Source organism: Anser anser, assembly GCF_964211835.1.
Source record: "Anser anser genome assembly, chromosome: 14".
Classification (NCBI taxonomy): Eukaryota; Metazoa; Chordata; class Aves; order Anseriformes; family Anatidae; genus Anser; species Anser anser.
In genome coordinates, this window is record NC_139735.1 from 3315822 (window position 1) to 3339378 (window position 23557).

Here is a 23557-nt window from a genome sequence, read left to right on the forward strand (position 1 = left end):
CCGCCGCCCGGCTCCTCCCGCTGGCCGCGCTCGGCGGGGCGGAGGCGGCGGGGCCCGGGGCGATGCCGGGCGGCGGGGCCGGGCTGCGGCTGGCGCTGCTGGGAGCCAGGCGGGCGGCGGCGCTGAGGGGAGCCGCGGCCGGGAGCGGAGCCGCCGCCATGGTGAGGCCGGGCCGGGGCCGGGCGCTGCGGGGCCGCGCCGCCATCTCGGGCCGGGCCGGGCCGGGCCGGGCCCCTTCCTCCCTGCGGGGGGTGCCCCCAGGCGGGCGAGGGGCTGCTCCTTTAGCGTAACGACCGCGTGGCTAATTGGACGTGCAAATTAACGCCCTCGTGCCGTAAGCGTTGGCCGCGCGGTGCTGGTTTGCTCTGCGGCTTGCGCGTTTGCGCTCCCCGACCCTTCCGTCTCGCCGAGCCCGGGCCCACCGCGCCCTCACACGCCGCAGGCGGGCGGCGTTTCCCTGACTGCTGGCTGCGACCGAAGCAGGTGGACGTGGGCACAGCCGGCTCGGACGTGGTCTGAGCTGCCCCAACCGGTGCCCGCCCGGGGCTCTGTCACCCTCGCTCTCCGTATTCGTACTGCGGAGGACGTGAGCGGATTTAGCGCCTCCGCGCCCCTCGCTGTCTGCGTGCCCCAGCGAGGCCGCAGGCGGGTGCCTGAGGTGTCCCCGAGGCCAAGCCGGTGACATCTCCCCGCCAGCCGGGGCACGGCCTTTGTGCTGCCTCCTGCCCGCAGCCCTGCACTTGGCGACCTCAGAAAATCCCACCCCACGAGGTCTCCGCGACGAGCTGCGGGTTTCGCCTCTTGCCCCAGAACAGCTCTGGTGAAATGCGGGCCGAGCTTCGGCGATCCTCGCGTGTGCTGGAGGGCGGCGCGAGGGATTCATGCCCGCGCCTGCCGCTGCGGCGACAACACGTTCAGCATTTGTGCTTTTACAAACCCAAAGCTAAATTTGGAGCAAAAAGAGCCTGAATGGGTTCAGTGGGGTGTGTAAAACCCACCCATTGGGAAGGAGGTGTCCCACCGAGCGCAGACAGTTGCAGTGATGCTGCCACCGCGTATCTTTGTCCCGAGTTATTGGTGAAAATGTTGCTCTTTGGCCATTGCAGAGGTTTCAACTATTTTCTCCGTGCTGTTACCTCCCACGAAGCGCCACTTGCTAACGGAGCTCGAGCTTCCAGCCTTGCTCGGGCGGCGTTAATTGCGCTAATTTCGGCGCTGCTCAGGCTCACAGCACCACCTGGTGGCCCGGGGGGCTGCCGCTGGGACCCGCGGCGGCTCCGAGCGGCGGGGCCCCGGGGGTGTCCTCGGGGGTGCCCGGCGTGTTGTGGGGGTGCCGGCGCTGAGCCGCGCTGCGACCCCCGGCGCATCGCCCGGAGCTGCTGGGGGCCGCGGGCTGAAGCCCTCTGAACGCTGCTCCGGCGCGGGGCATCCTCCCCTTCCAGCCTCGCCTCGTAGCGGGAGCCTGGGACCCGGCTGTGCCAAAGTCTAATTCTGCACTCGTACGCTTGGCCTTCTCCGTGTCCCAGTGGCTTCAGGAGGGCTCCTTTTGTCTAAAATAAGGCATACCTGAAAAAACACGCTCTGCAGAATCCTGTGCTTGTACCATTAGCTTGTAACTTGTTGTATTATCACTTGTATTTCTTTTCGGCGTTAGTTAAGAAGCGCTCTATTGCTTTTAGTATTAACACCGCGCTTGCTATTTTTAAATCTATTCCTGCTTTTCTAGGAATAACGAAGTACAAGTTGTGTATACTACCTATTGTTGTTGTTTCTGTCTTTTAAAATTCATATATTCCCCTGATACACCCTTTAGCCTTGTGATTGTACATTTAGTGCATCATGTGAATAATCTCTTATTTATATGGCAGAGTGGAATAGTAGAAAATTAATTAAAGTGCTACAGCGTCTGGATCATTCAGGTGAATGAGGTATTGGGCACAGGTATGCTGCTGTCTGTGTTCATTGCCATAAAGCAGCCCGATGCTCTTGTCTAGTTTGTACAAAAGCATTTATCCAAACTTAGCTGACCAAACAGAAGCGGTGCTTCTCGCTGTTACAAGTTACATGAGTTAGGCTGCTCTCTGAAATTACAAAAAGTAACACACAGTACAGTGAATTTTCCACCTCTTGCGTCTTAAACGTGTACTTCTCTACAATATATTACGGTCATTTCATCATGCGGTTTTCTTATTGTTGTATAAAGGAACCTCGGTCTCACTAGTGTAATGGGTTTTATTTTTTTTCCTTAATAGTCTTCGCAGTCCCACTGGCTGACAACAGAGGAGAGGAACCAAGTTTTACTGGATCTCAAAGCTTCAGGCTGGTCTGAGTTAGGCGAAAGAGATGCCATCTACAAAGAATTCAACTTCAAAAATTTTAATCAGGTAATTATTGTTATATACCACTTTTAATATAAAGGCGATATAATTGCTTTAATTTCCATATGATCCTGGTGGGAAAATATTTGTATTCAGAAGGCTGGGAGTATCTTGCTAGGGCCAACCCTGTTGGGTTTGCCTCAGTGAATTGTTCTCTGATTCCAATCTCATTAGGTGGAGTAAATTAAATCCATTTTGTAGTTGTTAAGTAGATTTATTATTCTAAAATTGTAATTTTTTGATTATAATATTAGGGCCAAGGTCAGGGTCGGTACTATGGGATTAGGCAAATAATATTTAGTCCTGATTTTTTTTTTCATTACTAGCACTCCTGAATTAATGCTAGAAATATGTAAACGTTGAATAGTGGAGGTTTTTTTTTTTTTTGTGCGGAAAAACTGAGAAAAATGGGTAAATATAAGAATACAAACTTTTGGGAAACGAGGTGGGAAAAACATTTCACCTTCTAAGCAGGAAGCCAGAAGTCTGATACATATTCTTGAATGAATTGTTGGAGCTGATCTCGCAATGTCTTCAGCGCAGCAGATTCCTGGTCAGACCCTGCCGGGTTTGTATTTGAAGTGCGAGTCCTGACCATTTTTCAAATCACAAGAACGTGTCTGTGACATCGGTTACAAGCTTTCTTTGGAAATACTGAATTTTGCTTGAGATTTGTGGTCAGCTGCATTCTACTTACTTAATATTCCCCCTCACCCCATTTATTTTGAGGAATTGTGAATTTGCTTAAAAAGGTGCTGCTCCAAGAGCTGGAGTTAACTGCATTAAATGTCTGCGTGGCATTTTCTTGCTGCGGTCTGAATTTCTGAGTTTGTACAGAAAAGTGCATCTTTGTCAATTTCACCAAAACTAGAATTAAGGAAAATATTTATCTACACCTTTGATGTAGCTAGCCTTTTTAGCTGGGTTTAAGGTCCGATTTAAGGAGACATTGCCAAAAGGTGAACATTTATAGCGCACTGCTTTGCATGCTGAATCTTTTGAAAGCCTGCTCTAAGGTGTGTGAATGCCGCCGGTGCTTTTCCACTCGGGTCTGTTGTGTAAATTCAGTCTTTTTCTTCTGGGCAAAGTCGCAGAGAGTTACAATATGTTAACGTTTTATTTGTAGGACATGATGGCAGCGACAAAAGGCTGATTTTCTTACAATAACAGAAAACAGCAAGAGTGTGGAAGGGATGGAGGACAATCCCCACTCCGTTTTATTTCTGAGAGTGCAGCGAGCGCTTCCTTGGGTGGGAGAGGACACGCAGGGTTTTCTTAGGGCGATTGCTCTCAGAGGTGGCTCTTTTCTCCCCCATGGGAAGGACGTAGCCAGCTCCAGGCTTCAGGCCGTGCGTTCGTCTGTGTACAGCGACCGAGTGAGATCTGTTCATTTACGTGGCGCTGCCTAAACCCAGACCAAGGTTTTTGGGAAATCCCAGTGAGCTGGATAAACCATGATTTGTAACGCTGGCTCTGTTTGTGCTGTTTCAGGCAGTAGCTGTCATGGTTTGGGAAGCTCAGCAGCAGAGAGCAGGTGGGAGCAGAGCTCCTGGGCTGCTCGGAGCAGGGCGAAGGAAAATGAGAGAACAACGGGAGGGAAACACGGCCCAGGAGCAGGACCGTGCTGGTCGGTGAGCACGGACAGAGCCCTGGGCACATTTGTCCTGGATCGCACTTCAGTCCTGAGGTTTAGTAGTAGAACAAATAAAACCGTATCAGCTAATTCATGAGGCAACGCAGATGGGGAAGTCCATGAGAGGGAGCTCACATGAAACCTTGGGGAGGTGCAAAGGCAGCTCAAGGAGCTGGAACCACCAGGAGGAGGACAGCGCGCTTGACACGATGAGATAGACCTGGCAATGCAGAGTGGGGGTTTTAGCCTTTGGGACTCAAATATTCATGAAACGCCGTCCCTGCCAGTGCACGGTCAAAGTCTGTTGGTTCAGCGCAACCAGAGAGAGTTTTACTCCAAACTTAATGAAAAGTATTTTTGCACGCTGTAAGTAAAGAAATCGGTTTGATCGGATGGACTCAGGCAGCGTGCCAATGGACAGGTCAAGAGACAAGGCAGGGGGGCCCACCAGCAGGTATCTAGAAAACCCACTGCTTCAGGAAAAATCTAAAAAGTTGTGTTTTTTGAGTGTACAGATTTATCTTACGAAATAGGGAGATATTCATAGGTCTTCCTAACTTGAAGACTGATGAAGCGTATGCCAGCGTAGGAAATTGCGTGTACTTACTCAAAGGGTAAATTAAGAAGTATACATTTATACTTCCAACGTGTGTCAACTTACAAATGGTACTCAAAAAAAAATTGCTGCTTGAACTGCCTGGAAGGTGTTGGTGCAGCCCGCATGCCGTTCCTGGTTTCCCTTGGCAGACGTCGTGCCGGGGCTGTCGGAGCCCGCCTGGGCTTTCTGCTGGGGGGGCAAACCAGAGGGCAGGTCCTCTGTGTGCCTCCAGTTAGGATCGAGGCTTTTAGGTGCAACTCCTTTTATTCCCGGGAGTACGTTTTCTGTTTACAATATTTAAAGTATGAGTATTCAGTAGACGTCAGAGCACTGAGAAATATTATTTCCTCAGTGGTCTTCCTTCTGCTCTTTGCAGATGGCATAAAATCAGGTGTGTAAAAAACCGAGTAGTGGAGCTGACATGAAAGGTATTTCAGATTTATGCTTTGCAGATGATATTGGTATGATTAATGTATTCATTGCTTTTTTTATTGCTTCTCACAGATAGTGTTCATGATGCATGGAAAATTCTGTGGCTTTAAAATCTATGCCAGGTTTACAAAGTCTGTGTATGTCAACAGATGTTAAGAATATAAACACAACTTTTATTATAAAGTCGTGCAAATGTGTAGACATGAACTTGGTTTATGTATATTATTTTCAGCATGAGAATGAAATGAAACTTCTGTGAAACAAGAGTTATTTAGATTCCTGAAGCTTTCAGGCTGAGATTAGCTTGGTTAAAAGCGATCAGAAATGGGCTGCCTCTTTAACAACTGACAAGCTAATGACACTTCTGGCTTATGGAATTATTTTGTAACGCAGAGCTTGAAACTGCTGATGCTGTTGGTTAGTCTGAAAATACATTTTCATGAAAACGGGCTTTGGAGACACAATTCCCTGAAACGAGCTGGAAAGCGGCCTGAAGCCCTCGTTGGAAGCTGTTTGTGAGCTGTGTGCTGCGGGTGCCCACCGTGTGCTGGTCCTGGGGGGAGCGGGGCTGGATCCTGCCCGGGGAGAAGGGGCTGGTGCCCGCTGGGGCTCCTTCCTGGGCACGGCGGGTTCCTCTCCCACCGTGGTGGTGCTGCTGCTCGTGTCCCCGTGTCCCCTCCCCGTCCCCTGCAGCTTGCCCCTGAAGCACCGTCGCGTATCCAGACAAGGCAAGATTTTCTGCATCCTCCCCGAAGACCCGTGTTCTGTCTTCCTTTAGTGTGAGGTAGGCTTGTGGTGGGTATGTGCTCTAAGCTTGTAGAAAATACAGAATGTACTGGGTAGAGGGAAGAAATACAAACACAGCTCAGCTGTAGAGGAGAGCTGCGCTGGCCGTATCGATGTGCCCGTTCCGCCTTGCCCATGCATCGCTTCTTGGTTTTCCTCTGCTGTTCCTGTTCTTTATTGTAGGAGGGAGAATCCGGCTGCTGAATTGTGTTGCAGGGAGCAGTTGTGGGGAGAAAGGAAGAGCAGAAGAAGTTGCCAAGGCTTTGGGGGGCTCTTAGTGCCATCAGGAGGGCGTGCTGTAGAGCCTGCACGTCCCTGGGTGATGGAAACAAAATGTTCACCTTCCAGCTGTAGGGTGAGCCCTCCGCAGCATTCAGAATCGGGACAGAAGTGTAACCAACTCTGGTGGTGCTGCTGGGATCCCAGACAAGAAACTGCAGAAACCTTAGGGCTAAATGTTAAGAGGTGGTCACCGAGGGAGGGTGGCGTGCTGCAGACCTCAGAGTCCTGGTCTGGATCTCAGGAGTTTCCGCGAGTGTTCCCGGTATGTCAGTCCAGAACGCTTTGGGAGGGGTGATCACGCAAAGGGGACAGACCTTGCTTAAAGCCCGGAATCGCTGAAAATGCCATGCCTTCCTGCTTGCGCAAAGCGCGCTTAGAAGTAATGCAAAAGTTCTGTTGAAAGTCTCCGCGTGGCTCGGTCGCTTTGCACGCAGCCAGTCGTTTCTTTTCCTCAGCACTCCCGATAAGTTCCTTGCACGGTTTCTGCGGGCAGCGGTGATGCCTGCGGAGCAAGGAAACCGCTCTGGGAGCAGTGAAACGGCTGAGACCTGGGTTTCGAGGGATTTGTCCTCCCGGCCTGTCTCCTCCATGGCTTTTGCCCCAGCTGCGTGATACCTCCAGCTCCCCTCGCCCATACGTCCCCAGCTCCGTCTCTGCGGCAGGTTCGGGTCCCTCGTCCCACTGCTCATTTTCGCCAGACCCGCAGGAACATCGCAACGTCGGGACTTCCATGGCTCTTGTCAAATTTGGCTGGATTTGGCTGGAGGGCTTAAGGGGCAACTGCCTGTGTGATTGCATTTCCTTAGGTAATCACGCCAAAGCAGAAAATGCAGTTAGGAAATTACGAAGGTGGGCATGTTTGCTGATGGCCAGGTTCAGTATTTACAGCTGCTTTCTTTTACTGGGTAAGTTTTTAATTAAGTGTTTGTTTTTTTTTTTTTTCCCTAAATTTCACATAGGAAGTCTCTGTAAGACCTCTAATGTCATTTTATAAAATGACAGGAAATCAAACGTTCTAAGACTTTTTAGGGTTATTTTAAATGTGTTTTCTGTTTTGGGGATGCAGGACGCAGGTGAAGGATGAGCCTGAGTGGAGATGACAGTGAGGAAACGCTTTGGAGGATGGCTCGGGGAGGGCGGAAGCATGTGTTTTGTTGCAGTTGGGGAGTCTTGTGTTTTAAGAGCTTACTTAGAGATGCGCTAAAAATCTAGAGCTGTTAAATAAATTATTATTCGCACTTTGCATGTCCTGTCCAGCTTTGCCAGCTCTCTAGCAGGAATCGGTGCTGTGCCCGTGCTCCAGCTGGAACTGTGCTGATACTCCCCTTTTCTCCTCCGGCACATTGCTTTGTCCTCTGTGTTGATCAAAGGTATTGGAAAATTTGTTTTTATATATGTAGGCAGTGGATTTCATTGCTGCTTTATGGACATAATCTTTTGGCTGTTTGGCTGAAATATGTCCACGCCTTTTACGTATTGAAAACATAATAGCCTTTAACCTACAGTCTGCAGAGTTAAAATGAATTTTATGTAAAATATTCGGTTGTGGGCCACATCTCCAGCTTTTTATATGCCACAGTGGTCTTGTTTTTTTTTTTCTTCTCCATTGTCTGATAGTGAGGTCATTTTCAGTCCTCTGAGAAATTTTATTCCCAGCCAGATGCGGGCCATATATTAAAAGTAGCACCTGTGGCTAATATCACAGCAGCTTACCATAAATTTACATGGTAACTAGGATTATATCTGTCAAGACTGTTAAAAAATGTCTAGATTTAATTTGATTTCCAGTATTGAAGGAGCTCTCCAACATTTTGCTTCATAACTGTATTTTAAAAGTTAAAATCACTCCATTGTTAAGTTTTATAGCACTCCCAGTGCCCATTAAGTTGATTTGTTAAATGGAGGTCAGAATAAAGCAAGTTGGCTACATTAGGATCGGAAACCAACCCATTTGCGACAAATTTAGTCCTCGCGTGTGAATCTTCTCAAAGCCTGGGCACTGATTGGTTTCAGGTGTGGCTCATGTCGGTTGTGTTTAGCCTCAAGGAGCGAGCAGCCTGCAGAGCTGCCCCTTCTCATCAGCTTTGGCAATCAAAGGACGAGCCCCTTTTCATTTGTTTGGGGGGGGGAAATGTGCTATTTTTCATGTAGTATTTGTCTGCTTGCTCCCTCTGCTAGAGTTCTGCGTTAGGTTGCCTGTTGAATGAAAATAATCGATTTTTTTTTTATCCGCCTAGGTAGGTGCTGTTTTTCATATACTCCTTCCTAAACCGCTTCATTTTCCATTATCCTTTGAGTCCTCTCCCATATGCCATGATTTGTGCACCTGCAAAGTTATGAAAGTATTTCTTTTGGTAGTTACGTTGTTCGCTGACTTCCCTGCGTTTATGAATACAATAACTGATTTGCAATAAATCAGCATTATTTACGAGTGGCTTTACAGAGTCGAGAAAATCTTTGTATCTGAAAATAATGAATTTCTGGCGTATCTGCCTGCTGACATTTTCCTTTATTGGAAACCGATAGCGAAATTCTTGGGACTGGCAAAGGTTAACCTGTGGGCTAACCCAGCGTGAGCGGGCTGGCGTCTTGGAACAGAGCGTGGTAAGTGCAGGGTATTGCTGGCGGGTCGCTCCTTCCTGGAGCTGCTGCTTGTGGGCCGAGGGGATAGCACCCAGGGGCAGGCTCCAGCTGCGGGACTGGGACCCCATCCATCCGTCCATCCATCCATCCGTCTGTCCATCCACCCACCCCCTGCACCAGGCTGGGTGCCGTTGCCTGGAGGTGCCCGTCGGGTGGATCGTTTGCAAGCCGAACAATCTCCATCCTCAACTTTAAAGGAGGAGGAGGCGCCTGTCAGCGTGTCCTGTTCCCAGTAACACTTGCAATCAGCCAGCAGCGAGTGTTTTTTCTCCTGATGAGCAATACTGCAAAGCCGCAGCGGTGGAAATATGCTGTTGGGTTGCATCTAGGCAGAAAGTAAATCCTTGGGGCTGGGAGTTGGGAAACACTGGATTTATTTTCATCTCGGGGTACAAAAACATGTGTAAAGTCAGCCTGCGCTCCAGGATATTTTCAGACAAATGTTTTGCACTTGGCAATGTTTTTTCTGTTTTAAATGAAGTTGCTGTAGTGCATCAGCTGCCTCGTATGTCTTTTAAGGTCCTTCTCAATCCAGCCTCCCCTTCCACGCCTGGGTGCTGCTGTATTGCTGTGAGACCCGCTTCGTTTTGGCCCCGATGGCAGCTGCGTGTGTGTCACTCGGGTGCTGCCGTGCCCGATGCCTCGGCTCCCCTCTGAGCAAGGGGGGCTTCTTGGGAGCCATCCCCTCCTTTTGGCCCCTTCACCCAAGTTCTGTAACGTGTTGGGGAGCTGCTGCCTGGCTGGGCACGTCCCCTCCTCGGCCAGGGTCCCGGCACGGTGCTGCAAGAACTTGAAGGCTGGGAGCGGGCTGGTGGCCGGGTGCCACCTCCCAGGGTCGCACGAGTGACATCCGCTGATTCTTCGCTAGGACCTACCCGCAATTAGGGGCGCTCGTGTTCCTGATGAGCTAAGTCACGGCTCTCTGGAGACGAAGCCCTTGTTTTATTGCTTATAATCGTCGGGGGCGGTGGCGTTTCGAATCGCCGAGCCTGCCGCGCCCGGCAGACCTGTTGGGTCTTGATTTAAGCGGGCCCTGCCGACATCTGTCCGGCCGACCTCCGGGCTGCTCTCCAGTTGGCTCCGATACAAACGCTTCCCTTAAAAGATGGATTTATTATCACTTTAGTAGAAATTATGACGGCGTTTGCCTGCTGCTTGTTCCAGGCATTAAGCTGAAAGCGCAGATAGGAATTATTTGTCAAAGTGCCTTTTGGGTTTCGCAAGGCTTCTTGTAGATCCGAAGGGGAAGAGATGTTTCTCCCTCCTCTCAGCTGTGCGTTGGGCGCACGGTGATTGTCCCCTCCGTCTGAATTTCAGAATTAAGTGGAAGAAATGTTGGAGCAGCCACACGGGCAGGGCCACCGTCTGCCTGCACCAAAATGCGGCAAATGTGAGCGGGTTGGTGCTGGTGGCTGGAGCTGGGGCTCCCTCCTGCTACCTGCCCCAGGTCCAGAAGAGGACTCACGTTGCCTCTTCCGAAGAAGGTGCTCAGCCAGAATAACGCTTTACCTTTTCTCTTAGGGAAACCTCGTGTCTCGTAACTCCTCGTGCATTAAAATTTATGTTTACAGGGGTGCCGGAAAGATGCTGATTAAGTGCAAACAGCACATCTCTCCCTCTTGGTTGCTTAACCTTCTGCGTCCCCTTGTTTTGGGGTGATGCCTGGCTACATTTCCAAACCGTAAGTTGCTTTTTGCAGTTTCCCCGCTTGCTCATAGTCTCTCCAAAAAATAGCACGAAGGAAAGACGTGCTTTGGGATGTTACCCTCTGCGACTGTAATTAAAAATGGACTCTGGCTGGCAGAATAATATAAAATAAGTTGGCAGGGCACCTATTTAAAAATTAACCATTACTTGCCAAAAGCACATCAAACCCACTTAGCGGACATCCGTTAATCCGGCGGTTAGCCGTCTCGGGCTTTAATGCACACTGTTTTACACGTTAACGGTTTTGAAGTCGCAGGCCAGCGCTGACCTTTCACATCTGCTGCTCTCACAGTAGGAATCTCCACTCGCTGCTTCCTGTCAGGGCGGATTAGAGTGACGAAGCCCAGCGCTCGTGCTGGCTGCAATTTCGTTTTTGATCAGAATTATTTCTTTCACAAACAATCACATTTGCTAAAATGTTACATCTGCTCTGAAAAGCCACTGGCAGACCCACAGTTTATCAGTGTGATGTGAGTATAATTTTTCATTCGTCTTTCATAAAGCTGTAAACCAGCTTCAAATGGGTTTTTGGGGGGGAGAACTTCCCGTCCTCCCTTTCCCCTCTCTCTGCTGCCCTTTTTCTTTCTTTAATTTGGTTGGGCTGAAGACGACAAGTCGCGTGCCTTTTGAAGACCGCGGACTGGCGGATGGCTTGGAGGGGCTTGGTGGGGCTGAGCGAAGAGCTCACCCCGTGCTGAGTCAGGTTTGGAGCCCTCATTTGTTCATTTCAGGCTCTGGTGTGAGATTTTCCTTGTGCTGCGATGAGAATGGCACGCGGTGTTCACATCCGTGTCTGTGTAGGACCAAGGGGTGCCTTGACGGGAGAGGCTTTATTCCGTGGTATGAGTAGTGGGTGCTTGCAGTGAGCAGAAGTACCCCTGGCTTTACGAGCTCATTTCGTTGTGCCGAGGCGTGCTTCTTTTAATGCCCAATCTAATGGAGAATCGGAGCTGTGCGGGGGATTTCCGTTCGTGGTGTGCTGATATGAATTTCTGAAGGAAATTTGGTGTTCACTGAAGGGCCAGGAATCAGTATTTGCCTGCTCTTGCGCCCATCTGCCTGTTTCCAGATGCAAGGATGTACAAAATGGGGTGGGTTCCCCAGGGGAACCCTTGGTAAACACACAGCCAACGGGAGCACCCATGGGTCCTCTCATAACACAGCACCTTGAATGTACCCTGCTGCTTCCAGGAACGTGCTTGGGGCACGGGGAGGGCTGAGGACAGCAGAAAGCGTTAAACACGGGTTGTGTACTTCTATCCAAATTGTTGGCAGTTAGCAATCCTTTTTTTTTTTTAATAATGCAGCTTCACGTAGGTCCCTTTGTCCATTTCTCCACTCCCTGTGCCAGCCGTTCTTCCAGCCACCGAGTGCAGGAGACGAAGTGCAGGTCGGGGTGCTCGTACGGGCTGCAGAGGCTTCATCGCACCGAGAGCAGCGGGCGCTGTGAGAGAGGAGGCAAACTACCCAACTGCTCCGGGCTGGGAGGGTTTCCCAAAGAGAAACGTGCCGTCTGGGGAGGTGCTTGCTCCTACTCTCCTTTCAAAGCCTCTGTCGCTTCTAGACTTGAAACGTCTGTCTGCAAAATAACGTTTGAATTGTACATCGCCATCTGACTCAGAAGCCTACTGATGCTCACGCAGGGAGGTCTCCTGCTGCGTTCACTGCGCCCACCTGTAATCTACTCTCTCCTACTAAAAGAGGCATACAGGCCCGCAGACCTGCTCCGACAGTACCTGAGGATGTTTTCAGCAGCTCGGCTGGGTAAAATCCCTGGGTAGGCCTGCGGGCAGTGGTTATTTGTGGTATTTCACGGCTTTGGGTCTCTTAGGCTCTGGCTTGGCCAGGAGGGTGGCCAGAAGACCCCTCCAAACTCCTCACACCTCCGTCGTGATTTCTTCTGTCGCATGTGTGAATTATTGACCTTGTCTTTTAAAAAACCAAACCGAAAAAGCTCACAGTATAGTGGTAAGAGGATAGTGAAGGATGATAGGATTGTGAGACCAGCTGCTGCCTTTCTTAATCCATCATAAAGCAATGCCTTTCTTATCACTCTTTGATGTTTTCTTAGGATCATAAATGGCAGAGATTTAAAGGATTATCAGAGGCAGGATATGATTGCCCTTGGATACTCAGCAAAGAATATTTTGTATATTAAACTGGTAGTACGTGTAATCTTGGCCAAAAGACCAAGGAAAATTTGGTCTGAGCGCTTCTTATTGTTATCAGCGGCATATATGGCATGCAAACCTCATTTTCGTGTCTACAGAATGAAATCATCCCTTCGCATACAAGTTAGAAGAAGCATTGGGTAAAAAGAGGAGAGTTTTATTCTGCTATAGCCGGGTCTGTTCCGTCCAAAGAGCGGTGCAATGGGGTAGTGAGCTTCCCTGCTCTTTCGCACCAATTCAGAAAAGTTTTCCAGCGGAGAAAGCACCTGAGCTCTGTACAGGAGGGTTTGGGGACATTGCTGAAGTTGGGGCGTCGCTTATTTGGGTTCTCATTCGCTCTGTTAGAGGACAGCTTTGTGGGGTGGGCTGGCACGGCGTGGGCACGGGTGTTTTTTTGCCTCTTGGTGTGCAACAAGAAGCCCCTATGTGAGCGGAGACGTGGCACGGGTCCAGGGGTGGGAATGGAAAAGGTGGGAGCTGGGGGCTGACGGCATCTCGCTGCTAGTTTATTTTTACAGTGTTTGCTGTGACAGCTTCATTCAGCTAGAGTTTTGATTTGCTGGGCCAAACATTTGTTTTAACAAGTAAAATTATCATTGTTCCTTCAGTTGCGCAGCCAAGAGAGTTTATTATTTTAAGTTACTGATTGCTTTAGCAGGTGCTCAGTTAATGGGGGCTTCGCTGTATTATTTAATGTTTATAGGTTGGGTGCAAAAAGCTCATTTAGAAAAATCACGTTTTGTGAAATAGCCATTTTATTTGGTGTAAACCTCCTAAGTGCAACCTTCACATTCCTTGTTTGAGCTGGAGGATTTCTTCCCCGTTCCAGTTCAGTCCTGAAACCTGTGATTATTTTCTGTCTTTTTCCTGTGTTGAGCAAGTAAGAGTGATATTAAGGAGAAGGACAAGTGGAGCTTGTTAAAACTGGGTACGGATCTCTAAAATCTGACCAAACCCAATTTTGAATAAATAAAATAATATTTATGAGGCTATGTTTGCCTAGAGTACTGAAGGAACTGGAACTGCAAAAATAGTTTTAAAAAAGGCATTTATTCAGAATGCTTCCATATAAAGTAATACATCACGAATGCCATGTATGAAAATCCTTGGAATTATATCTGATTTTAGCTGCCGTGGGTTCGACACTGAAGCTGCTACGATGGAATTAATTCAGCGGCGAGTGAAGAAAGTGCCACTAAATCTTTGCTTTTGCTCCCTGCTGTCGTTGATCTGTGTTGACCCTGAGCCAGTTGACTTCCACCTGGAGGCACCCAGCGTTACTGGGACCGGGCGATGCACAGAGCTCAGGGTGAGGATGGGCACCGCGGTGCCGTGATGGGACCGTGGCTGTGACACGCGTGGGGATCAGCCCCGGGCTCTGCCCCCGGGGGATGGCACCTTTCAGGGTGCCCTTGTCCCAGCTCTGGCAGGGATTTAAAATTCAGGACTTCTGCGCATTTTGCAGTAGACTTTACGGGCAACTGTAATCGCTTTTATGCGTCTCCAAGCACACGGTGTGATCTGGCTGTACCGAGCCTCGAACCGTTCGTCCCTCGCAGAAAGAAGTTGTAATGCCGGTTTAAGACACCTCACTTCCACTCCGTCGAGTTTATAAATCTTTTTGGTGGATTAGGTGATTAACTTGGGCGTGAAGTCTGTTCCCTGAATCACTGTGCGTATTATCTGCTTTCTCTTCATGAAACCCAGGTGCAATCACTTACTGTAATAAAAAGGAGAAGGGGAAAAATGATCCCCGGCGCTGCTGGAAAAGTAAAAATGTGACAAGGAAGAGGGGAACAGATGTACCGTTTCGTATCATCTTGTCACCAGTAAGAGAAAAATAGGCCCGAGCTCAGCAGTTAGGAAAACGCTGACATTAGCAAAAGATAAGGCCGGGATTTGTGGGGCGGCTGGCGGGTGAGCACCTCACGCACGCGGCGGACACGAGGGAAGAGTCGAGCCAGGGGAGCAGGTCGGGGCTCTTACACCTTCCCCTGACCCTTTCTCTTCCACTGACTCCCCGTATCCCTCGGCCTCCGCAGAAAATGTGTATTTTTCAGACCGTGTAGAGCCTCGGACGGGGCAGGTTATGCCTGCACCTGCTTTATGGCCAGCCGCTGGCACTGCCGAGGTCGCTGCCGGGGTTGGAGGAGCATCTCGATGGAGGAGCATCTCGATGGAGGAGCATCTCGATGGAGGAGCATCTCGGCGGAGGAGCATCTCGATGGAGGAGCATCTCGATGGAGGAGCAGCTCAGCGGAGGAGCAGCTCGGCGGAGGAGCAGCTCGGCGGAGGAGCAGCTCGGCGGAGGAGCGGCCTGGTTGGAGCATCGCACCACCACACCTGGTCGGGGTCGCACCACGCGGCCGCCAAGCTCCAAGCTCCCCGCGCCGCCGGCGGCTTTCCCGCGGCCAGAATTCCTGAGGCTGCCGTCTGTCATCTCCTGCGGCGCTTGACATTGTACCGGTACCTGCGTGAGCGAACGCCCCCGCTCCGAAAGGCCATGCCTCAGAGCTCCGGCTCTGCTCGCCTCCATTTATTCTTCATGTTCTTCAAATTGGTAAATCATATGACAATAAACAGAAATACCCTCAATGAAGAGAGAAGGGGAAACTGTTGTTTATCTGGTCAGGTGGTTTAGATTAGCAGTGATGCTGGTCTGTATTATGTTACTTTAAATCATAGTGTCCCAACAGGACATAAATTATGAAGATTGTTACAGTATGTTTCATCCAATGTAAGATCAACAAATTGGAATAATTTTTTTATAGGAAAATCAGTGCTTTGGCAAGGTTATTGTTGAAGAATTTAATTTAACTTGAGCTTTGCTTGCATTATTTCTTAATATATAAAAACTATTTGCATAATGTATGAAGTATAAACATTTTTAGAATCAAAGGCAGGAATGCCTTTTCCAAGATTACATAGAGTGGCAAACTACTTAGAATAGATCAGTGTTTGTGCTTTTGCTGTCAAAAATGTTTGATATAGAGCTGGCTAGCTAGTTTCTTCACCGACATAATTGTAAACAAGTGTTGGGAGACAGAACCAGCGTTCTTTGTGGAGCGCAGTGTAAAGGTTTTCACATACGCTGCCGCAGATCTAACGGCGAGCTTGGAGAGCAGTGTTTACAGCCGCGATCTGAATATAAATAGGTAACTTTTTTTAGAGAGCAAAGCAAGGTTTCACGTTTGTATAAATGATGTGTGCAGCTAAGCATGGGGGATGTGAGCAGGCGGCTACGGGTTGTAAAAGGGTATTGTAAATGCAGAAAAGTGTAGACAATTAAGTTGGGAATTTTAGGGCTTTTGTTTTTTTTTTTTTTTTAGAGGGGTTTGCTTTTTGCTTTTGTTTTGCTTTGTTTCACACAGCTTCTTTATGAAGGCAGCAGTGGCATCTCAGCACAAGCCAGCATATCTGCGGCGCTCCACTTCCACCCTTTCCCTTATTGGTGTCCTTCAGGGCTATGCTTGCTCTTGTCCCGAATGCCGAGCGGTGCTTGGGCAAAGGGAGGGCTGCCTGCATTCACAAGGTTTTGCTGCTCAAGCTGCTAAAGAGGAGAAAAAACCTTTTCTCCCCGGTGTGCTGGGGGCCGTTGCCCTCCCGGCTCCTGCTGGGGATGGAGGGGATGGGGACAAACGGCCAAAATGTGCTCGCAGCTCCCCCAGGAAGAGATGGGGACGTGGTTTGCCCGGCTCCGGGCAGGCAGGTGAGGGGCAGAAGAGCGGTTCTCCAGGACGTGCTGATGCAGGGCACGTTCCCAGGAAGGGCTGAATCACCCGGAGTTTAGCTGTGGTTTGGGGCACGGTCTCCTTGTGGTTTGGGGCACGGTCTTGTTGTGTTCTTATGCAGGATGGCGCTGCTCGGAACAATGGTGAAAGGGGGAAGAGCAATGGGAACGCGTTCCTCTGGTTCATGTTGTGTGTGAATCCAGGCAGGACGAAAGCCCCGAGGCAAGCCAGTTCCCTGGGGGTGGTTCACACAGGCCAGTGGTGCCAGTAGGAACCAGTCCTAGACTGGGCACGTGGCTTTGAGACTGAATGAATACCTGTCCTCGTGCGCTGCCTTCACCTTCTTAAACATTAGTTAAACATTCTTCCTTGTAAGACAATTTTTGCATATTTATAAGGTGGAAGTATTTCCTAATGGAGCAAATAGAATAAAAACAAAACAAACCATGGATTCTTCTGGTGAGCACACCACAAAATGTCATGAGATTGAGTTAAAGCCTCGTGACTAGCTAAACATTGCTTACTATAGCTTGCCATCAAAGAGCTTTTCCCTTTTCTCTGCTGACCCATAGCTCGCCAGGAGGTAGTAATGGAAGCTGGCTATGTGAAAGCTTGGGAATGAACCTTAATGATCTGCGTTTATTGTTGTAAGTGTCAAACTGCTGAGGAGAACACGTGCTACGTGCTGTGCGCAGGGATATTTTCTATTTGGGTGAATGGAAAGCAAATGTGCAAAGAGCAGTCGTCTCTTGCCATGTATGACAGCATCGCCGTAACTTGTTTTATTTATTCGTTTCCCACTGATAAATGGTACAGATGCAGCCCGGATGGGTGGGGAAGGGAAGACAGGTAGCCCTCACACTACGCAAGGTCAAGGTTAATGCTACCTCCAGCGTTATAATGACAGATGGGAGGCAGAAACCTTAATGTACTCGTGATTAGCATATGGTTTCCTTGGCTGAGCGTCTGAAGGATTTAGGAAGCCTGGGTACTCTCTTTGTAGCTCACACATTTTAAAACAAATAAATAAAAAACCTTGTATGGTTACATTGTTGAGCCTTTCGGCTGTTTTTTTCTTGAATATCTCCGTTTTCGAGTCAAGTACTGTCAGCTGCTAGCTCTGGAGATGCACTGCGGTAATCTATTACTGGGGACGCGCCGCGCGGTGATATATTAGCACGACACGTCGACCTGCGCCGCTTTGATGTAGAACTCATCAAGATAATGTTGGCAAGCGCCGTACAAAAGCAGCATGCTTAAAAAGTATTAAGATGAATGGATTCCTTGCTTAAGAAGTGTGAGAGGAAGAATAATAGCAGATTAGCTCCGGGATCCCGCGATTCTCCCAGAGCTGTTAAGCGCGGCGCGGCGCAGAGCGTTGGATGGAATTTCATCTTTCCTCCCACCGCTGAGAGCAACGCGGCCAGCTCTGGTTTTCCCATTCTCAGGCAACAGAAATCGCCTTAAGTCTTATTTTGTGATAGCAGCATGTTTTGTCACTTTCCAGAGCGGTTTGGCCAGCCCTGAAACACCCTTTGACCAAGATGTGACAGCTGCATTTTTTTTAAAAAGTTGTGGGTTTTTTGTTTGTTTTGTTTTTTTTTATTAGGTTAACTTGTTCTTCTGAGAGCAGCTCTGATTTTTATCTCATGGAAGCGCCCTGTGGCTGCTAGTGTTTAAAAATAATTTTAGAAGTGATGTTACGACTGAAACACCCATAGTTTTCTGTTCTTTTATGATCTGAAAAGACACGAGGGAAAGAGACGTACTGCACACCTACGGCATCTCCTTGGCAGTTCGGAGTTGCTTCCCTCCTCGCTCCTGTACTGCTGTTTCTGGCTGGCTGCAGGGATTCTGCTGTCTTCTGGGGCTTTGGTGATGTGGTGAACTTACTTAGGGTAACCTGTATGTCCGGGTGTTACTTCAGCCAGAATGTCCTAAAAGGATTAGGCTGGAAATACCCACCAAATATACCTGTTACTGAACTATCAGAATAGTTCATAGTAGTTAATACAGCAAAGTCTCTTTAAGTATTTCTTTATGGCTTCTAGAAAATGCACCAATCCTTTCTTGCCCCTCTCTCTTTCTTTTCCAAGGAAAGATCTGAAAAAGTTCCCGTTGGTGGCTGAGGGGCTGCAGAAGTCTGTTGTTAATACAGAGAAGCTCGTGACCACGTTGTGTCTTACCGGTGTAAGCAAAGTACTTGTCCCACTTTCATCAAGCAATGTGTGATGGTCTGATAAATTTTGCCCACCAATGCAGTCTTGACAATGATCTTGCACTGCAGACTGCTTAATAATTTTCATTATTTTTAATTAAAGTTGAAGAAGTGCAGACTCCTGCTCAAATTAAGGTTGGTTGTGTTGCCGGAATGTGGTAATTACTTTAATTGATCACAAGATAGTTTCCTTGATCACCAATTAGACCAAATTACCGATCAAGTTTCAAGACGTGAAGAAATGTCCAAACTGATTTTATGTAATAGTGTTTTCATATCTAATCAAGCCTAAATATCTTTTCCTTCCAGAGCCAATTGTATTTTCTCAAAGAAAGGTTACGGCTCTACAAATACAAAGGTGATTCATAAACAATAGCGTTCCAATTCATTTAATTAGCAGAGGAAGTATTTAGGACCTTAATGGAGATTGCACTGGTGAAATTGCCCGCTAGAACTGCAGCTCATTTTCTTAGCGGGGAGACACTTGCGTTTTGCATAGAAATAAAATAAACTGAAATACGAAAAGTAAGTTGCTCGCGGTGGTTCGCAGCGAGGGAGAGCGGCGGGGCACGCACGCGATCCTTTGTGCGTGGCCCCCACGGATGCCACGTGCCCCGGCTGGGACAGTTGTGGCCGCACGGCAGCAGCATGGCCGTGGAAGCCCTCGCGGTGGCGCGGGGACCCTCGGCAGGGCACGTCGCCTTCACACCAGCACCCACAGCCCCGGGGGAGCGAGGTGAGAGGGGTCTGCTGGCCGGCGAGCTGCACGAAGGAAGGTTGCGGAGCGGCTTTTTCCTTTGCTGTTTGTTTGCACAGAGGCAGCCTAGCTGCAGCGGCATTGCTGTTTTAAACTTCTGTGAACCTTTCTGCATATAGGCTGCCACAGAAACGTACAGACTGTTGGAAATAACTTTCCCATCAAGACCGCGGGCTCTCTAAAATCATTTAAATAAAATTTGTTTTCGAACTGTTAATGCGTGCATGTTCCAAATTGTCACTGCCTAGTGCACAACTTCCCGCGTTCTGCTTCAAAGCGTGCTGCCGAAACATTGGAAAATTTTTAAAAGTAATTGTTCACTCCGAGCAAAATTAAACTAAACAAGAGCTTCAAGGGAAGTTAGGTTTCCCGAATTTTGGAATGTTCTTGGGTCAAAGAAAAAAGCTTTTTAATTGCTGACAGTTTGGCGATTTCCAAATGACAAACCTCATTGGAATGATTTTCTCTGATTATAACGTTTGCATTCATTTGACTGGCAAAGCGACTAACAGAGTCATACTTCATCCAGGCACTGATTTTTTTTTTTTCTTAAAGCTTTTTGTAATTTGTGAGAGGAGAAAAGACTGAAACTATTATCAACCATTATATGTTATTCATTGACCACATGTTTGTTTGAAACGGCCATCGCTTGGTGGAATGTGGGCTATATACATTCTCTTCCATAAATTAGCACTAAAAACCTACCTAAATCAGGTAGGTCTTTGTTGAGATCGTTGTATTATAATGTGAACCAGACTATAACGTGGATGTTACTTATGCTTTGCATGTTAATTGAGGTCCTGAACCCCGATGGATGGAGCACAGCACGAACAAAGCCCATTGACTTGGAGGCGTTCTGCGCACGCACTGAGGCCCTTTGGGCCCCACTGCGTAATTGCATTCTTGATTTACATGGACATTCTCATTTTCTTTATAATGTAGTGATTTGCTCTTAAGCATTTTGGCAAGGGTATGCTATTATTTTCTTCTAGAGCCTGCGATAAAACCTGCATCCTGGGGGAAAGTGCCATGCAGAATATAGGGGCGGAGGATTGGGAAACTTATTTTAACTCACTTAAGGTAAAATATTTTCTCATAAAGCAGAGAGGCAAAGCCACCTGCCACCTCTCTCCCTGCAAGTAAAATAAATAGCAAAAGGGTTATGTGAAAGGACGTGGTTCTGGAAATGGTATCTGTCCGGTGCAGGAGTACTGTGGCGTGGCGCTTAATTAGAAATGGCACGTTGGCAAAGAGGCAGCGAGGGGTGAGGGCTCTCGGGGTGGATGTTTAAAATCACTGTCGGATGCCAAAGGTAAAATCACTGCCCCCACGCAATGGCTTTGAGTCCTGGAGTAAGTAACGTTGAGCAGAGTGATTTAGCGGGACCTGAAGGGGATGATTTTTGGCAGTGCAGAAATGCATCAGTGGCTTGGGAAGGTGAGTTGCTCCCCCAACACGCTCCAGGATGGGGTGCAGTAGTCTGGAGCATCTCCAGCAGCTTTTGAGATCTTGGAGCGAGCCTTGATCAGCTTCTAGAGGAACTTCCATCAGTGTCCTTGCAGGTGGAGGAGGGCTTTCCTCTCTGTTCTTTCTCTCCTAGGCTTTCGGATTTATGACACGAGTCGCTCTACAAGCGGAGAAGATGAATCACCACCCGGAGTGGTTTAATGTCTACAGCAAGGTAACGAACGTGTCCACCAGCCCTAGTTGCCACCACTGCAAATTAAGTAGACCAAAACTCTGGCACGTCCTCGGTGCCTCTTTTGTAGCTTGTATACAATGGAAGAGAGGAGGGAACAGAGAGAGGCTGTGTCTTTTTAAAGGGATTTGAGTCTTTGAAGAGATACTGTGATCGCGGTGCTGAGGTGGCACCAGGAACCCATTTTTTTTTACAATTGTTTGCTGCCAGCTGCATGGTTCAGAGCTGGCAACTAGTTAATCTGCAACAAACTCAACAATTTCATCACCTCCAGGTGTAGCAAAACACTTGAGCCGCTGACTCTGCTTGACCCAAGTCCTTCGTGAAACCGATATGTAGAATTTAAACACAAAGAACGAGTTATTTAATCAGACACCTCTCCTTGGGGAAACCCAGGGGTGCTACGCCAGTTTTAGTGGTGTGGAGCTTTAGTCCTCAGGTTCTGCTGAGCCCCTTCACCTACCACCTCCCCTGGGCGATGGGAGCAGTGGGACCCGGCTCGCTCCCTGCACAGCCCCCAGGGCTCTCCGTGAAGCGCTGGCCTTGCTGCCTGCCGGGCTCAGCGCGGCTGTTGTAACACCTCGCTTTTCCTTTCAGGTTCAGATCACCCTCATTTCGCATGACTGCGGTGGGCTGACGAAGAGAGATGTGAAGCTGGCTCAGTTCATTGACAAAGCTGCCGCCTCAGTGTAACACAGGTGTAAAGAGTTTCAATGCATCATCCGTCTGTATCTTGTGTTTAATTGGTGTTCCTCATTCACTGTGACTCTGATTTCACACCCCCCCTGGGAGGACAAGGGATTTTGTAAAGGGTGGCTTGGCTTCGTTTGCTTTTAAGACCTTTATCTGAGAGACCCCTCGGAATGCCTGCGCTCGTCCTTTTTCATTGCTGGCTCCACGTGAGGATGTAGGGGATAAAACAGCAACGAATTGGGTTAGAACAATCCTTTCCTAGAAAGCAAAAGAAGCTGCAGTGAAAGCTAGCACCCGGCCGCAAATGTCCACGTTTCCCAATCCCAGGGGAGTTGGGGCTGGTGCCAGCTGCCCCACGAGCGTGCCCCACGCCTCCCACTTCCATTTCTCAATTTGCACACCCCTGTGCTCCGGAGGGTGGGATAGGGGCCAGGCGGGGCGTCCCCAGCCTAGCGGCTTTGGCAGGGAAAAGTGACACTGCGTGCCGGGGAGCTGTCCCCTGCCTGAGGTGCGGGGTCCTGCGGTGGAGGAGAAATTCCAGCTCTGGTCCAGCAAACAGCCGCACATCCCGGTGAGCTCCTGGCACCGGGACAATTAAACGAAGTGCACTTAGGTGCTGTGCTGGGTCAGGCCGTGGCCGCGCGTTGCAGGATGGAGCTGTTATTTCTGCTGCAGTGCTCGTACCTGCAGGAGAGGAGGGGGAGCTTGGCCGGGCGCCTGCAGCCGCCGGCAGCGGAGGAAGAGGCATTAGCAGGATTCTTGCTAAGCTGGGCTCGGCTGAAGCTATGCTCACCCTCCTTGTAGCTGCAATTACTCACCGAGAGCCTTGCTCCGAGAGCTGCGGATCCCACCGACTAGCTTTAAAATAATTTCTTCCGCGTTTTCAAAGTCTTTGTTTTTATCCCGTGATCCTCGCCGGGACAGATTTCCCTGCCAGCAGGGAGATTTCAGCCCGCCGAAGGGCTGCGGCAGGGCCTCCCTCGTGCTGCAGCCTGCACCCGCGTGCCCCGCGAGCCCCTCGGGGCGCAGCCGCCAGCAGAGTGACACCTGTGAAATGCCCAGCACATAGCTAGAGGGGCACCGAAGGCAAGCTTACGAACTGCTGAGGAATGAGATGCATACCGAGGGGGCAGTCGCTGCCAAAATCTATATCGGGCGCGTGTGCGAAGTGTGTGGTCTCTCAGCTATTCGGGATGCAGAATGCCAATAGCTGACCCGCAGATAGCCGCGTCGGTAAAATAAGAAAGGTATTTTTTGTTAATCCTTAGCGAGCATACTGCCACACGCTAATTGTTAGCGGGAAGCGAAATGGAAAAAGTGGGGATTTACTGTCGCTGACCATACTTGGGATATCAAGTCCCAGAGAAACCCAAACTCAGGCTGCGTGCTCAAATGTTCCTTGCTCCGACGTGCCTTTCCCCGCTGAAGCGGCGGATTTCCCTGATATGGTTTGAAATCGGTCACTGTTGTGAGGAATGAATGCAATTAAAACAAACAATCAGGCTGGGATGTCTCCTGTTACTGGTGGGGAAACGAAACGAGCTTCACCCAACGTTTTGACAATGTCTCTAATGAACTGTGAAAACTCTGTTGTTAGAAATTGATATATAATGCAAACGCTTTGAACAAAACCAATAAAATCAAATTCCTCCTTTGTAATTTGTTTCTTTATTATTATACATATGTGACAAAGCTGTTTAGTTTTAAGATAAATAATATTTAGTTACTGGGAGGTCTTTGGTTTAGAATATTGATATTTATTTACATACTCCGAGGAGAAAATCCCCCCCGACTAGTTTTCCCCTGAGCGCTGCACTGTCTCGCTGTGG

At 49.0% G+C, this 23557-nt stretch overlaps 1 protein-coding gene and 1 long non-coding RNA gene across 2 annotated transcripts; both read left to right on the forward strand.

Annotated features, from left to right (window-relative positions):
• PCBD2 (pterin-4 alpha-carbinolamine dehydratase 2) lies at nucleotides 1-23384 on the forward strand. The gene is made up of 4 exons (XM_083798935.1): nucleotides 1-161; nucleotides 2253-2384; nucleotides 20937-21017; nucleotides 21633-23384. Exons 1-4 carry the CDS (start codon nucleotides 63-65, stop codon nucleotides 21726-21728), a joined length of 408 nt encoding a protein of 135 aa, XP_083655061.1. The 5' UTR covers nucleotides 1-62; the 3' UTR covers nucleotides 21729-23384.
• Nucleotides 13794-18692, forward strand: LOC310881513. Its single transcript, XR_014572442.1, has 2 exons — nucleotides 13794-13939; nucleotides 14338-18692. It is a non-coding gene; the product is annotated as an uncharacterized lncRNA (long non-coding RNA).
• Nucleotides 23385-23557: the final 173 nt, after the last annotated feature.

Excerpts from the sequence above, each read along its gene's own strand:
- PCBD2 (XM_083798935.1), top strand. The coding sequence starts at position 63 with ATGCCGGGCGGCGGGGCCGGGCTGCGGCTGGCGCTGCTGGGAGCCAGG. Across the intron at positions 162-2,252 it reads GGAGCGGAGCCGCCGCCATG|TCTTCGCAGTCCCACTGGCT; the intron begins GTGAGGCCGGGC and ends TTTCCTTAATAG. Across the intron at positions 2,385-20,936 it reads ACTTCAAAAATTTTAATCAG|GCTTTCGGATTTATGACACG; the intron begins GTAATTATTGTT and ends TTTCTCTCCTAG.